Source organism: Mesoplodon mirus (assembly GCF_964341445.2).
Source record: "Mesoplodon mirus genome assembly, chromosome: 2".
NCBI classification, from domain to species: domain Eukaryota; kingdom Metazoa; phylum Chordata; class Mammalia; order Artiodactyla; family Ziphiidae; genus Mesoplodon; species Mesoplodon mirus.
In genome coordinates, this window is record NC_138977.1 from 113,024,928 (window position 1) to 113,040,959 (window position 16,032).

Below are 16,032 nucleotides of genomic sequence, written 5' to 3' on the forward strand. Positions count from 1 at the left end.
CACTTATATGTGGAATCTAAAAATAACAACAAAAACAACAATAAAAGCCAATTTCATAGAAAGAGAATGAAATGGGGGTTGCTGGGGGTTGCCAAGGGCTCGGGGAATGGGGAAATGGAATGATGTAAGTCAAAAGGTATAAAATTTCAGTTATTATAACGTCAGAGGATCTAATGTACAGTATGGTGACTATAATTAATTATACAGTGTTGTATACTTGAAATTTGCTGAGAGTATATCTCAAGCATTCTCACTGTCAAAAAAAAAGAGTTAACTATGTGAGATGATCGATGTGTCAATTATCTTGATCCTGGTTATCATCCCACAATATATATGCATATCATATCATCACATTGTACACTTGAAATATGTACAATTACATTTCTTGATATTATTATATTTATTGGTATAATTATATTTGTTGATACAATTATATTTGTTGACCTAATCCCCATGTATAAAATAAGTAATCTTATTCTGACTCCTGGTTTTAGCTTAATGTTATTCTTCAGACTTCTTTAGATAACTTAATTTGTCATTGTCACCTCTTTCTTTGTGATTTTTGTAATTTTTATTGAAGTATAATATATATACAAAAACAATGCACAAGTGTACTTAAGTGTACAAATGGCTCAATGAATTTTCACAGTGAACACACCCACTTAACCAGAATCCAGGTCAAGAAACAAAACTTTACCTTAAATCCAGAAGTTCCCTCATGCCCCTATCTACTGCCTACACCCTATCTTACTCTCACATGATAACCACAATGACATACCACTATACACACTTAGATGTCTAAAACGAAAAAGTCAGAAAACACCAAATGGAGATTATTGGCAAGAACATGAAGCAACTGAAACCTTCATACCTTGCTAGTGGGAGTATAAGTAAACATATACACGTTGGAAAAACATTTGGGAATTTCTTCTCAAGCTATATATAGTAATTCCTCCCCTAGTTATACACCCAACATGTGTGTTTTTCTTAACCAAAGGCCTGTAGAAAATGTTCACAGTAGTTTTGTTTATAATAGCCAAAACCTAGAGAGAGCCCAAATGCCCACCAATACAATGGAGAAATAAACGGTAGCACAGTCATATAGTGGAATACTATACAGCAATAAAAAGAAATAGATATACTTAGCAAAAGGAATGAATCTCACAGAAACTATATCGAGTGAAAGCCAGACATAGAAGCAAAAGTAATCAACAATAACAGAAGTCAGAATAATGAGGAACTTGGAGCACCAGGGAATCTCATGTGATACTTAAGTTTGACACTTAAGTTATGTACACTTTACTTCAATGAACTGAGGAAAAAAATACAAATATTTTTTGGAATTTATAACATCCGTTTGACTGAAAGTCTCTGAAATAAAACTGATATACTGTTCGTGAAATGAATAGCCTGAAACAAAAAAGTATGAAATATCAAAACAAAATCAAGGCACTTTTTTAGGAGTGATGTGGAAATACAAAATTTTTCTGAAGTTCTTCTCTAGCTTGGATGAAAGACGAGCAATGGACAACCAAAAAATCTTGATGAGAAAGTATTATTTAACATACATATGTTAATAAAGAAATACAGATTCAATTACAACAGTTACTAATGTGTTGGTAATCAGAACCAAAAAGCAGCAATCTACCAAATTAGAAAAAAAAGAAAATAAATGTGACTAGCAGTGCATAAAGAACCAGAAAGTATGACAAAAATATAATATGAAGAACATAAAAAATATCAATGATGTCATACTAAGATATATATTAAACTAAATAGCAAAATCAGCAACTAAGCTATAAGATGGCATATGAATGTGCTAAATTTCTTATCGGTGACAGACATACCTGACTTGAAAAACAAAACCTGCCACAGGTTATTTGTAAGAAAAGAACATGAAAATTTGAAAAGAAAATGATGGGCAAAAAATCAAACATGCTGCAGAAAATATAAGTAAAATAAAAGTAGGTTTGGCTATATTTACATGAGATAAGGTAACACTGAGGGCCAAAAGAATTAAATGAGCAAAAATGATTCTCCAAGGGGAGAAATACACTAAGTCCCCTACATATGAACGAGTTCTGTGCTGAGAGCACATTCGAAAGTCCAATTTGTTTGTAAGTCCAACAAAGATAGCCTAGGTACCCAACTAACACAATCGGCTATATAGTACTGTACTGTAATAGGCTTATAATACTTTTCACACAAATAATACATAAAAAAACAAACACAAAAAATAAAGAAAACTGTACTGTAAGATTACAGTACAGTCCCTTGAAAAGTACAGTAGTACAGTACAACAGCTGCCATCCAGGGGCTGGCACTGAGTGAACAGGCAAGAAGAGTTACTGACTGGAGGAGGGAGAGGAGGTGGGAAATAGTAGAGCTGAAGGATAGTCAGCAATAGGAGACGGAGGGCAAGCTACATGTGACAATGTAAGCTAGACATGTGAACTAACTTACATGACTGGACATGCGAACACACATTTGCATCTTTGAAAGTTCGCAACTTCAAGGTTCGTATGTAGGGGACCTACTGTAATTTGGGTAATTTTCTTTTTGGCACCAGATATCATAAAAGCCAATAACATAAGGAAAAAACTACTGTTAAGTATAAAGATACTATGATTAAGACACACTCACATATCCATGAAAATACAGGAGGTAGGAAAACAAAAGAAAATGTTATATGAAATCCCAGAGGAAACAGATGTTTTCTTTAGAAACTTTAAGAAACTACCAAAATTGATTTAGAAATAGATGGAAAATTAGTCTAAAGATCAAAAGCCAAAAATATGATTTAATAATCAATTGAAGGGCTTCCCTGGTGGCGCAGTAGTTAAGAATCCGCCTGCCAATTCAAGGGACATGGGTTTGAGCCCTGGCCTGGGAAAATCCCACATGCCGTGGAGCAACTAAGCCCGTGTGCCACAACTACTGAGCCTGAGCTCTAGAGCCCACAAGCCACAACTACTGAGCCCACGTGCCACAACTACTGAGGCCTGCGCGCCTAGAGCCCATGCTCTGCAATAAGAGAGACCATGACAATGAGAAGCCTGCACACCACAACGAAGAGTAGCCCCCGCTCACCGCAACTAGAGAAAGCCCGTGCATAGCAACGAAGACCCAACACAGCCAAAAATAAAATAAAAAAATATAAATCAATAAATTTATTTTTTAAAAAATCAACTAAAGATCTTAAAGATCTACCATAAAAAACCCACCGGTGCCAGATGTTTTTAGAATTAAAAGTCTAGCCAGCAATAAATAAAATGACAACCCATGTTGTAATTTAAACAGCCCATACCACAGGAAAATACATAACTATCACATACTTAATACCAAAACAAAATATTTGTCAAGAACAGGTCATATTTAATTCTGATACAAAATTGTAAATAAAACTTCGGCAATCTCAATTCACACCAGTCTATTAAGAGAGTAATTCAGCATGTCCAACCAGAACACTCCAGATTCCAACTAGGTTTCAGTAAAGCAGATTATTTTGTTCCCACTATGTTTTCCAAACACTTAAAAACAGTCTATAATTTTGAACTAAAGTTCAAAAAATTATTTGCTGAATGAATAACTTAGTATATTTTTTCCAAAAACTCAAGCTTAAGTTAGATACATGGGAGTTTCAGGTGTTGGAATTATCTGACACAGATTTAACAATTGTTTAATCTGTGGTTAAAATAATGAAGGAAAAAAAGATGGATGATGGATGAAAACTATGAGAAAGACTGAAGATAAATGGAAAATCTTAAAAGCAACTAAAGATAAATGAAAAAATGCACCCTAAATTGCAGAATATATATACTTTTCAAGTTTACACAGACCTTTTGTACCAAAATTGACCACAGTCTGGGACACAAAGCAGACTTCAACAAACTTCAAAGACCTGACATCACACAGAGAATTTTCTTTTTACACAGTTTTTAAGATACAAAACAGTGGGTTAAATCATTTTTCAAAAATGATTATAGATAAATTGCATGGGGAAAAAAGTAACCTGATCTCTTTCACATACAAAAGTGAACATCAATTTCATTATAACAGGCATAAACATGAAAGCCAAAACAATAAATATTTTTAAAATAACAAAGGAGATTAACCTCACGACTTTGGAGTAGGAAAATTAATTTTAAACAGGATACAAATAACACCTACACTAACAAACTTAATAAACTAATCTAGAAATTGGCAAACTTTTCTTTGTAAACAGTCAGATAGTAAATATTTTAGGCTTTGAGGGCCCACTGGTCTCTGTCACTTCACTACTGAACTTCTCCACTAAAGCCACAGATTATATGTAAATGAATCACCAGAGAGGTATTGGGATGGTGAGAGGGGCACAAGGGAAGCTTCAGGAGTGCTAGTAATATCTGTTTTGACCTATGTGTTAGTTACATGGGCAATGGATTTGTAATAATTCATTGAGTTCTATAGTTAAGATCTGTGACTTTTCTATAAACCTGCTATACATATACAAATAAGATTTATTAAAAACTAAGATACACTTTAATTTATTGATCAAAGAAGGCATGAGAATAGAAACAGAAGCCTGCATATAAAAAAAAATCACTACATATTGATACTTGGATTTTGAAGTTAAAGTGGTACACAGAGGGTAATTACATCTTTAAATGCATACACTTAAAAGCTTTAAAATAAACTCATCTTCAACAAAAAGTTGGAAAAAAATAGCCTATAACCTAAGACAGTTGAAGCAAGGAATAAAGGTAAAAGTAGAAGTTAATGAAAATTATAGATCAATGAAGCCAAAAGCTGGTTCCCTGAAAGACTAATACATACATATCTGTAATAAAAATTAGTCACAAATGAAAAACTGTTAGAAATAAAAAGCAACATATTAAACATTTTAAAAATAATAATACTATAGACAAGTTTATGGAAAAAATACTGATGAACAGAATTATGCAGATCATTAAAAGAATAATGTTTCTTGACCTAGTGGGCCTTGTTTCAGAACACAAAGATTAGTTATTAAGAAATGTGGAAATATCCCCCATAAAATGTTAAGAAAGCATTTGGAAAAACTCAACTCTCATTCTTTATAAGACTCAGTGAATACTTTGTGAACATGACAAAATCTACCCAGTCCAAGCCAGCAGCATGCATAATGAAGAAATATGGCAGGCACTCCCACTCAAATCTGTTTTGTTGGTGCTTGGTCAAGAAGTGTTATCCTTTTATTGTGCTTATTCTTCACAGACAGACAAAATAAAATTAGGTCCTTTAATCACATTACATATATATATATATATATACACACACACACACACACACACACACACACACACACACACACACACACACATATATATATTTTTTAAACTCCAGATGGATTAAGATACTATATATTTTTTTAAAAACATGCTTGGTATTTTTAGACAAAATAAAGAAAAATTTCATTAGGCCCTTGGGGTAAGGAAAACAGAATGAAAAATAGAAAGCAGGGACTTCCCTGGTGGCACAGGGCTTAAGAATCCGTCTGCCAAAGCAGGGGACATGGGTTCGAGTCCTGGTCCAGGAAGATCCCACATGTCACGGAGCAACTAAGCCCGTGCGCTACAACTACTGAGGCTGTGCTCTAGAGCCTGCGAGCCACAACTACTGAGTCCGTGTGCCACAGCTACTGAAACACGTGCACCTAGGGCCCGTGCTCCACAGGAGAAGCCACCGCAATGAGAAGCCCGCGCACCACAACGAAGAGTAGCCCCTGCTCGCTGCAACTAGAGAAAACCCTCGTGCAGCAACAAAGACCCAATGCAGACAATAATTAATTAATTAATTAATTATTTAAAAAAAGAGTCTGCCTGCCAATGCAGGGGACACAGGTTCGGGCCCTGGTCCTGGGAAGATCTCACACGGCGTGGAACAGCTAAGCCCATGAGCCACAGCTACAGAGCCTGAACTCTAGAGCCTGCGAGCCACAACTACTGAAGTCCGTGTGCCTAGAATCCCTGCTCTGCAACAAGAGAAGCCACCACTGAGAGAAGCCTGCACACCTCAACAAAGAGTAGCCCCTGCTTGCTGCAACTAGAGAAAGACCGCACGTTGCAACAAAGACCCAATGCAGTCAAAAATAAATAGAAAGCACAGGAGGATTGTATCACAACATAAAAGTTACAGAAAATATACCATTAAATTAAAAGACAAAAAACATACTGAGAAAAGATAACTAGTAACAATTATAACGAAAGATTACATTTAGAATACATACGGAATGCTTACAAAACTCAGTGGAAGAAAACAACCTGAAAAGCCATAAATTTATGAAAACTGCACAACCTCAGTAATCAGTCACAAAATTAAACAGTGAAGTTTTTCACCCATTACTGAGGAAATAACTTTTATATCTGGTGAGGAGGGAAGAAAAGTAGTCTGCTAAAGAATAACAAGGTACATAGAAAAATTAGAAATCCTCATATCCTATAACTCAAAAATATTAATCATAGAACACTAGAGCAGTGATTCTTAAACTCAGCAGGTATCAGCATCACATGAACACCTTGTTAAAACAGACTGCTGAGCCCCACCCCTGAATTTCTTTTCCACTACGTTTGAGATAGGGCATGAGAATCTGCATTTCAAACAAGTTTCCAGGTGCTGCTGCTGCTTCTGACCAAAGAGTCTCACTTTGAGAAGCACTGCTCTAGAGTCTAGAGATACACTTGTATTTGTGCGGAGAGAATGACACGGATATTCATAGCAGCACTGTTTATATTACTGAAAAATGGAAATCATCTAAATGTCTACCAATAAAATACCTAGAATGGGAAAATATAACTTTAAAAGGAATAAAATAAACTACATATGGATAGATCTCAAATTATTAGTGAATTGGGAGAAAAATGTGTATCATACATATGTTAAAATAATTTACATATTTTTTAAAAGCACCCAAAACAATATACAGTATTGTTCAGCTAACTATATATTTTTCCAATGTACATACAGGGGTAAAATAAGAAGACTAGTAAAACTTGGAATTAGACTCGGAACTGAACTATGGGACATAATGAGGAAGACTCCAGGAAAAAGCCACCAGAAGAGTGGTATCAGAAGTAGACAAAGGAGACTTTCCAGGAGAGAGCAGTCAGTAGGGTTATGTAGCAGTTGTTCAAGGAAGGCAACTACAATTAAGTCACTGGTGACCTGAATAGATTCTGAAGTGGAGAAGAACCAAGACAGAATGCTATGGGATGAAATCTGACTGAGAGGCTCAGAAACATTTACCAGAGAATTTAACTTTGAACCATATGCTGCAGAACTTGTATACACAGCTGGGCTAAGATAAAGTAATTTTGTAATAGGTGTGCAGGCCATTTATTCATCTAAACACACTAAGTTGTATACCAAAATTAGTAAGACTATCATAAAATTGATTATTTGAACCCTCTCTTGGACTCTTTTACTCCCAGTAAGGAATGGTTTGAGGCACTCATTTCAGGGAAGGTTACTCACTATGTGAGTCCCTGGAAGGTGACTCACTATGTGTCCCTACGTTAACACCAAGAAGGATATCTTCCAGTAACAAAATATGTCTTTATGTCTTGAAAGGAAACTGTCTGTATCCAAGATACAGTGTCTCCCTTTCTGCCATGGTCATCAGAAACGCATCTGCAGGTCAACTTAGAAATTAACTTAGAAACTATACATTATATAATGATCAGTATATATCTGTAAGCCAATTTGGTCCTGCAGAACTGTGAACTTTACATTTTCTATTAAGTTTGATTTTTATCTATAACTAATTTTCCATCTTAACATATGGACTCTTACAAATCTCACAAAATCCACTGTTAAATAAAGGAATGAATGAACAAACTTACCTGGGATTTATTCATTTTCTGCTGTTCTTGGAAAAATGTAGACAACTCTCAAGATACGCTGGGTTAGAAGAGGAGGACTGGGGTCATGAAAGATCTGGCCTGTGTGGCAGCTCCTGAATTCTCCTTCCCTATAAAGCTAAACACACCACTAGATAAGGAAAAACCTCAATGTCCCTTTGACCTTTAGAAGAGTCAGGGAGACAGATGGTGGAAGACCACCTACCTAATATGACTCTAATATAATCAGGTAGCTCTTGGGTATAAAATTGTTCAGAGTTAGGTATTTACCTTCTAAGGATATTTTAACAGTTTAAATCTCCCCTGGTGTTCACAAAAAAAGTTTAAATGATAAAATTGGTTAAAACGAATTAAAAAACACATTATGAAGTAAAATTAACTCTTCACCAAAGCTGTTGTTAAAAAACAAACACTCAAGAGTAAAGAAGAATAATAAAACTCAAAACTAAGCTGTGTATCAATTTCCCCACTAATATTACTAAACCTATGGTTACTGACTCCACAGAAAGCTATAAAAATCAGTGCTTTAAGGAAAGACCCGTGTTTTAATTTATCTTTGTTGCTGTTTCTCAAAAGGATCTTTCATAAAAAACTTGCTTTTAGTTATATGGAAAGGTAAACAGTACTGGCTTAGGAGTCGGATCTTTTAGTCTTCGCCACTAACTGATCTGAACAAGGCACTAATCTTCAGAAACAAACAAAAAGAAGAAATTCTATAACATGATACAAAAACCGGAAAATTCTTGAAGATCCTTCCTGAATGCTAGGGCAGGCAGAACAGAGAAACAACGTATATCAAGATGAAGTGATGGACATGACTGAAGAGCAGTTCGGAATCCAAAAAGCATAAATGGAGAACCACGGGCATGGGTATGTGTACAAAGCTAACTATTGTATTACTCAGCCTCGCGCGCTCTCCCCGCAGCACCGCCCACCTACCCCGGGGGGCTCACTGCACCCGTCACGCATGCGTATTAAACCCTCCTCCTGCACCCTCAAAAAGGGGGCCTCTCAGACAGCCGCGCCCGCTCAGTGCTGGGGCTAGTCAAGGAGGGGCTTTGGCTCCTTTCCCTGACTGAGACGCCAGCTTCCCGCCGTCCCGGGGGTCCGCGGAGCTCCTGCCCACCACCGGGCACCGACCTTCTCCCTCCCGCCCTCCAAACCGAGGGCTCCCGTCGGCCCTCACCCAACCCTCCCGGGCTCACCCGCCTCTCCCTCGTCATGTAGCACTGGCCCTAGAAGAGCGCACAGACTCGCCAGCCCCGGAACCGCTTCCCACGCAAGGCCTGAGGAAAACAGAAGTAAAGGCTGTAGTGCACAGAGGCGGAAGTGCACAAAGGTGGCTCTAGGCATGCGCAGATGGCCCGCACGCAGGGCCAGACAGTCTGCGCTGAACGTCAGAACTTGAGCCTGTTTCCCTTGAGCCTCCGCGACTGGCGGTTCGGGATTGGCTGAGAGTGCAGCCTTACCTGGCAGTGGGAAATTTGGAGCTTTAAGTTCCCTAGACTTTAAGCTGGTCAGGGACTCCCCCAAAAGTTACGGATTACAGCTGAGTTCTCTGTGCAGCCAGAATGCTAATTTACACACAGAGCTGTTAAGGAAACGGAACCTGTATGTCAATTTCACTTTTTTTTAATACTGGGAAATAGACCCCATTAATAAAAGAATAATATGCGCCATCATCAGCGATTTGTTCAGGAATTAAAAACCGGAGGAGGGGCGGACAAGAAAGCCAGTGTAAAATCATGAAAGCAATAAATGAAAATTGTAGATAAATAAGACACAATCCAAAAGAAAACAGTCATTTATATAAACATTCTTTCATTTGTGACATTAAAATTACTTGAATAAAGGGAGATATACCCTTTCATAAAAGATTCAAAAATTTTGGACAAAATTCGAATAAGAATCTCAACAAATTTTTGCATGTACTTTTTTCTCCTTGACTTTTTAAAGTATTGTGTACTTTACAAAAGCATTCTCAACTTCATCTGGAATAAAAATAAATCTAAATTAACAGCCAGAAAGCATTTCAAAAAGGAGAAAATTGCCTAAGAAATATCAATACGTATAATGGTTGCTCAATTATTAAAATAGTTTGGCACCTGCTTCATGATAATACAACGTCCATGATTAAGAATGTTTTTTAAATGTAGTATAATAAATGTAGCATTTCAAAACAATGAGGGAAAGAATGAAGTATTCCAAGCATCAAGTCATTCCCAACAATTGGGAATGAAGTTTATATCCACAGATCACAAGTGATTCAGTTCACATGGATTCAAGGTTTGAAATGTTTAAAGTAAACCACTAAGTTAGTAAAAGAAAATAAATTGAGATGAGAAGTTGTGACACAAAGAAACCCATAAATTTAATGTGATATATTTTATTATAAAAAAATAGCAAACAACTCAGTTCTAGTTTTTAAAAGATGTTAAAAGCAAAGAAGCCAGGAAATTATATTTTACTATATAAAAGAAAAGATGTATTACTTAATAAGATCTTTAAATCAATAGAAAGAAAAAACTTAAAATGGGCTACAGAGCTAAGCAGCAATATAATAAAAAAAGAAAATTCAAATGAATAATACGTGTTTGAAAAAGTTGATTATGAGAATTGAAAGAAATGTAAATGTTTATGTAAAAACATAAGATATCATTTACTGAGATTTAAATTTTTTAATTTAAAATTTATATATATACACAGAAGTTCATTTTATCTGGTACGGTTTTATGAGTTCTGACACGTGCATAGATCTGTGTAACCACCACTTCAGTCAAAATACAGAACTGTTTCATTACTGCCCCCCCAAACTGCTTCATACCCTTTTGAAATAAAAACCTCTCAGCACTCTTAACTTCTGCCTACCACTATGTATTCTTCATGCCTATATGTTTGCCTTTTTGAAAAAGTATTTTTACAAATACCTACAACAAATATTACAGTTAATATGGACAGTGTTCAACTTAAAAGTAGGACAAAAATAAGGATGCCTGCTATCTCCAACTTTATTCAGCATTTTTCTAAAGTTCTTAGAGTAATATAGTAAAACAATCATATACGCAGAAAATTCAAATAAAAGTATCCAAAATAAGAGTTTTAGAAATTCGATACAAGTTCAATATAAAAAATTTCAGAAAATTAAATTATTTTAAAGGTATACCTAATAAAACATGAAAAATATAAAAATCTTTACAAAAACTATAAAGTATAATGAGGGGTATAACAAATTCCTGGATAGAAAGTCTCAATGTCATAAAAATATCAGTCCTCTCCATGCTGATGTACAAATTCATAGCAATCTCAAATAAAATCCCAGTAGGAACTCCATGACTGGGGGAAGGGATTATATCAGGAAAGAGCCAAATAAGAATATCAAAGGGCATTAATGGATGTGGTTCCTGTGACTGTGCTCAAGATTTCAGCAGGGGCTTCCCTGGTGGCTCAGTGGTTGAGAGTCCACCTGCCGATGCAGGGGACACGGGTTCGTGCCCCGGTCTGGGAAGATGCCGTGGAGCGGCTGGGCTCGTGAGCCATGGTCACTGAGCCTGCGCATCTGGAGCCTGTGCTCCGCAATGGGAGAGGCCACAACGGTGAGAGGCCCGCGCACCGCAAAAAAAAAAAAAGATTTCAGCAGGAAGTCCACCCATGAGCTTGTGGGTGTAGCTCAGTGAGGATCTCCCCACTGGGTCCACAGGCACCACCAATGCCTCAAGTGCTAAAACACACTTCCCACCACTCTGCAGCCAGCTCCTTGTGCGTGCTCCCAAGAACAATGGCAAAAAGTAAGTCCAGTAAACAGAGTGCTATCAGGAAAACAGACCAGGATCTTTTATTTTTTTTTTAAATTTTTTGGCTGAGTTGGGTCTTCATTGCTGTGCATGGGCTTTCTCTAGTTGTGGAGAGCAGGGGCTACTCTTTGTTGCGGTGCGTGGGCTTCTTATTGCAGTGGCTTCTCTTGTTGCAGAACACGGGCTCTAGGCACATGGGCTTCAGTAATTGCGGCATGCGGGCTCAGTAGTTGTGGCTCACAGGCTCTAGAGTGCAGGCTCAGCAGTTGTGGCACACAGGCTTAGCTGCTCTGTGGCATGTGGGATCTTCCCAGATCGAACCCATGTCCCCTGCGCTGGCAAGCGGATTCTTAATCACTGTGCCACCAGGGAAGTCCCAAGACCAGGATCTTTGAGCAAGGAAAAAACCACAAACTTGACGTATAGTGCCATCTTCTAGAAAAAAGAGGTTTGTAGTAGCCAGCTTGGTGACTGATAAAATTCAGAAGAGACATAAAAACTTAAGAATCCTTCCACAAGAGGGTAAGAAGAGTGGAGAAGATGTAACCATACAAAGGCAGGGGAAAAAAAATCCCTGATATATAAAAAAACTCTGAGCTCAAAGGTACAGTATAACTCACCTGAAGACAAATAGTAAAGAATTTAGAAGGTGTCTGCTACTTCAAATGTGAAAGCAGCAATGCAAAACTACAAGGAACATGAAAAATCAAGGAAACATGTCATCACCAAAAGATAGCAATAATTCTCCAAACACCAGGCTCAAAAGCAAAGAATTTTGTGATTGAGCTGACAAAGAACTCAAAAGAGCTGTTTTGAATAAACTCAAAAAGCTACAAGAAAACTCAGAAAGCCAATCCAATGATATCAGAAAAAAATCATAACCAAATGAAATATTTACCACAGAGATAGAAATCTTTAAGAAAACAAAACAGAAATTCTGGAGCTGAAGAAGTTAATGAATAAAATGAAAATGCAATAGAGAGTATCTACATCAGAGTAGATCAAATGTAAGATAGCCTAAGTGAGCTACATAATAGGAACTTTGAAATAACCCAATCACAAGAGAAAAAAGGAAAAAAATGAAGTACGCCTACATTATTGATGGGACTCTACAAATGTACAAGTATCAGAATAACTTGGGTTCCAGAAGGAAAAGAGAGGGAAAAGGGGAATGAAAGTTTAAAGAAATAATAGCTGAGAACTTCCCAAACCTGGGGAGAGATATGGACATACAAGATCATGAGCTAATAGTTCACACTATTCTCTCAATTCAGAAAGATCTTCTCCAAGACACATTATAATGAAACTGTCAAATTCAAAGATAAAGAGAGAATGCAAATAGCAGCCAGAGGAAAAAAAAAAGATTCAAACCTATCCAGGAACCCCCATTAGGCTACCAGCAAATTTCTCAGTAGAAATTCTATAGACCAGGAGAGAATGGAATGTTGTATTCACAGCATTGAAAGAAAAAATACTCCAGCCAAGAATTCTAACCAGCAAAGTTATGCTTCAGATATGAAGGAGAAATACTTTCCCAGACAAACGAAAGCTGAGGGGTTTCATCACCACTAGACATGCCTAGAAGAATTGCTGAAAGAAGTTCTTCAAGCTGAAATGAAAAGACACTAACCAGAAACATGAAAACGTAAAGTATACACACATTGGTGAAAATAAATATACAATTAGACTTAGAAAACTCTAATTCTATAAAAGAATGGTGTGTTAACCACTTACCTAAAGTATAAAGCTTAAAAGAAAGGAGTATGAAAAATAATTATAGCTATTATGTGCTAATGAATATATAATAGAAAGAGGTAAAAAGTGATATCAAAAATATAAAAGGGGGAGTAAAAGTATGAAGCTTTTGTAGGCAAAGTTAAGTTACTATCAGCTATAAATGGACTTTATTATCTATGAGATATTTCATGTGAGCCTCATGTTAACCACAATGTAAAAACCTAGAATAAATTCACAAAAGAAAAGAAGAAATGGGAAACAGAGGATACCACCACAGAAAATCACAAATTTACAAAGGTAGGCAAGAATAGGGGAAAAGAATATGTGGAAATACAAAACAAGCAGAAAGCAATTAATAAGATGATTTCAGTAATTCCTTACATACCAATAATAGCTCTAAATGTAGATGAATTGATTTCACCAATCAAAAGGCAGAGTGGCTGGATTGATAAGAAAAACAAGACCCAATTATATGCAGCCTACAAAAGACTCACATCAGCTTTAAGGACATATGGTCTCAAAGTGAAGGAATGGAAAGATAAATTGAGAGCAAAAGAAAGCAGGGATAGCCATACAAGCCAAAAATGGTAACAAGGCAAAGAAGGTAATTACATAATGATAAAGGGGTCAATTCACCAAGAAGATACAATTGCAAATATATATGCACCCAACATCAGAACACCTAAATATATTAAGCAAATACTAACAGATGTGAAGGAAGAAATACATAACAATGCAATAATAGTAGGGGACTTCAATACCCTGTTTTCAACAAGGCTAGATCATCTAGACAGATAATAAAGATGAAAAGTTGGACTTGAACCATACATTAGACCAAATGAACTTAACAGATATTTATAGAACATTCCATTCAACAGCAGAATACATATTCTTCTCAAGTGCACACAGATTTTCTCCATAAGAGATCATATGAAAGGCCACATAACAAGTCTTAACACATTTAAGAATACTGAAATCGTATCAAGTATTTTTTTTTTACCACAATGGTGTGAAGCTAGGAATCAACAAGAAGAAAGCTGCAAAATCTAAAAATAAATTGAATTAAACAGCACACTCTGAACAACCAATGGATTAAAAAAAGCAAACGGAAATCAAAAAATATATTGAAACAAATGAAATGGAAACACAACAAACCAAAACCTCTGGGATGATTCAAAACCAGTTCTGAGAGGGAATTTTACAGCAATAAATGCATATATTATGAATTTACAAAGAGTTCAAGCAAACCACCTATCTTTACATCTCAAGGAACTAGAAAAAGAGGAAGAAACTAAGCCCAAAGTTAGCAGAAGGAAAGAAATAACAAAAGTCAGAGCTGAAACAAATGAGAGACCACAAAAAATAGAAGAAAACAAATCTTAGATTTCAAAAATCTGAGTTTGGGCTTCCCTGGTGGCGCAGTGGTTGAGAGTCTGCCTGCCGATGCAGGGGACACGGGTTCGTGCCCCGGTCTGGGAGGATCCCACATGCCGCGGAGCAGCTGGGCCTGTGAGCCATGGCCGCTGAGCCTGGTGCGTACAGAGCCTGTGCTCCACAACGGGAGAGGCCACAACAGTGAGAGGCCCGCGTACCGCAAAAAAAAAAAAAAAAAAAAAAAAAAAATCTGAGTTTATTTTGAAAACATAAACAAAACTGACAAACCTTTAGCTAGACTCACTAAGAAAAAAAGAGGACTCATAAATGAAATCAAAAATGAAGTAACTGACATTACAGAAATATAGAGAATCGTAAGAGACTACTATGAACAATTATATGCCAGTGTGTTGGATAACCTAGAAGAAATGGATAAAGTCCTAGACACGTAATTACATATATGAAAAAATATTCTCATAGTTTATGCAGATACATCCAATTCAAACTGAGAACTGTAAGGTTTTACTTAACCTCTTCTGTGACATCTGTATCTCCTTTCTTCCACACTGGAAAATCTCATTCTCAAGGACATGGGAAATAATTGAATTAGAATATCCAATTAGTTATTTGTTTCACCTCAAATGATGCACACATAAGTTCAGATTAACAATATCCATAATACCATATAAGACATTAATGAAAGAATTTGAAAAAGGCAGAACTAAGTGGCAAGATATTCCATCATCATGGATTGGAGAATCAATATTGTTAAACGTCCATGCTACCCAAAGCAATCTACAGATTTAATGCAATCCTTATCAAAATTCCAATGGCATTTTCACAGAAATAGAACAAAAAAATCCTAAAATTTATATGGAACCATAAAACACACCCAATAGCCAAAGAAATCTTGAGAAAAAACAAAGTTGGGGGCATCACACTCCCTAATTTCAAACTATATTACAAAGCTATAGTTATCAAAACTGTATGGTATTGGCATAAAAACACACACACATAGATGAGTGGAACAAAATAGAGAACACAGAAATCAACCCATGCATATATGTTAAGCTAGTTTATGACAAATGACTAAAAATATACAATGGGGAAAGGACCACCTCTTCAGTAAATGGTGATGGGAAAACTGGATAGCTACGTGTAATGGAATGAAACTGGACCACTATCTTTAAACATACACAAAAATTAACTCAGAATGAATGAAAGCCTTTAATGTAAGATCTGAAACCACAAAG

The 16,032-nt window shown here is 36.4% G+C and overlaps 1 protein-coding gene across 2 annotated transcripts in view; it reads right to left on the minus strand.

The window, feature by feature from the left end:
- The window catches only part of LOC309793061 (uncharacterized protein), a 47,314-nt gene extending 38,119 nt beyond the window's left edge, over nt 1–9,195 (minus strand). For both annotated transcript variants that reach the window (XM_082603236.1, XM_082603235.1), the window contains exons 1-2: nt 9,083–9,195; nt 7,860–7,995 (exon numbers count right to left, since the gene is read on the minus strand). In XM_082603236.1, the coding sequence (XP_082459362.1) occupies nt 7,860–7,874 (15 nt within the window). In that variant the 5' untranslated portion in view covers nt 7,875–7,995; nt 9,083–9,195. The remainder of the gene's footprint in view (nt 1–7,859; nt 7,996–9,082) is intronic.
- Between the last annotated feature and the right edge of the window lie 6,837 nt (nt 9,196–16,032).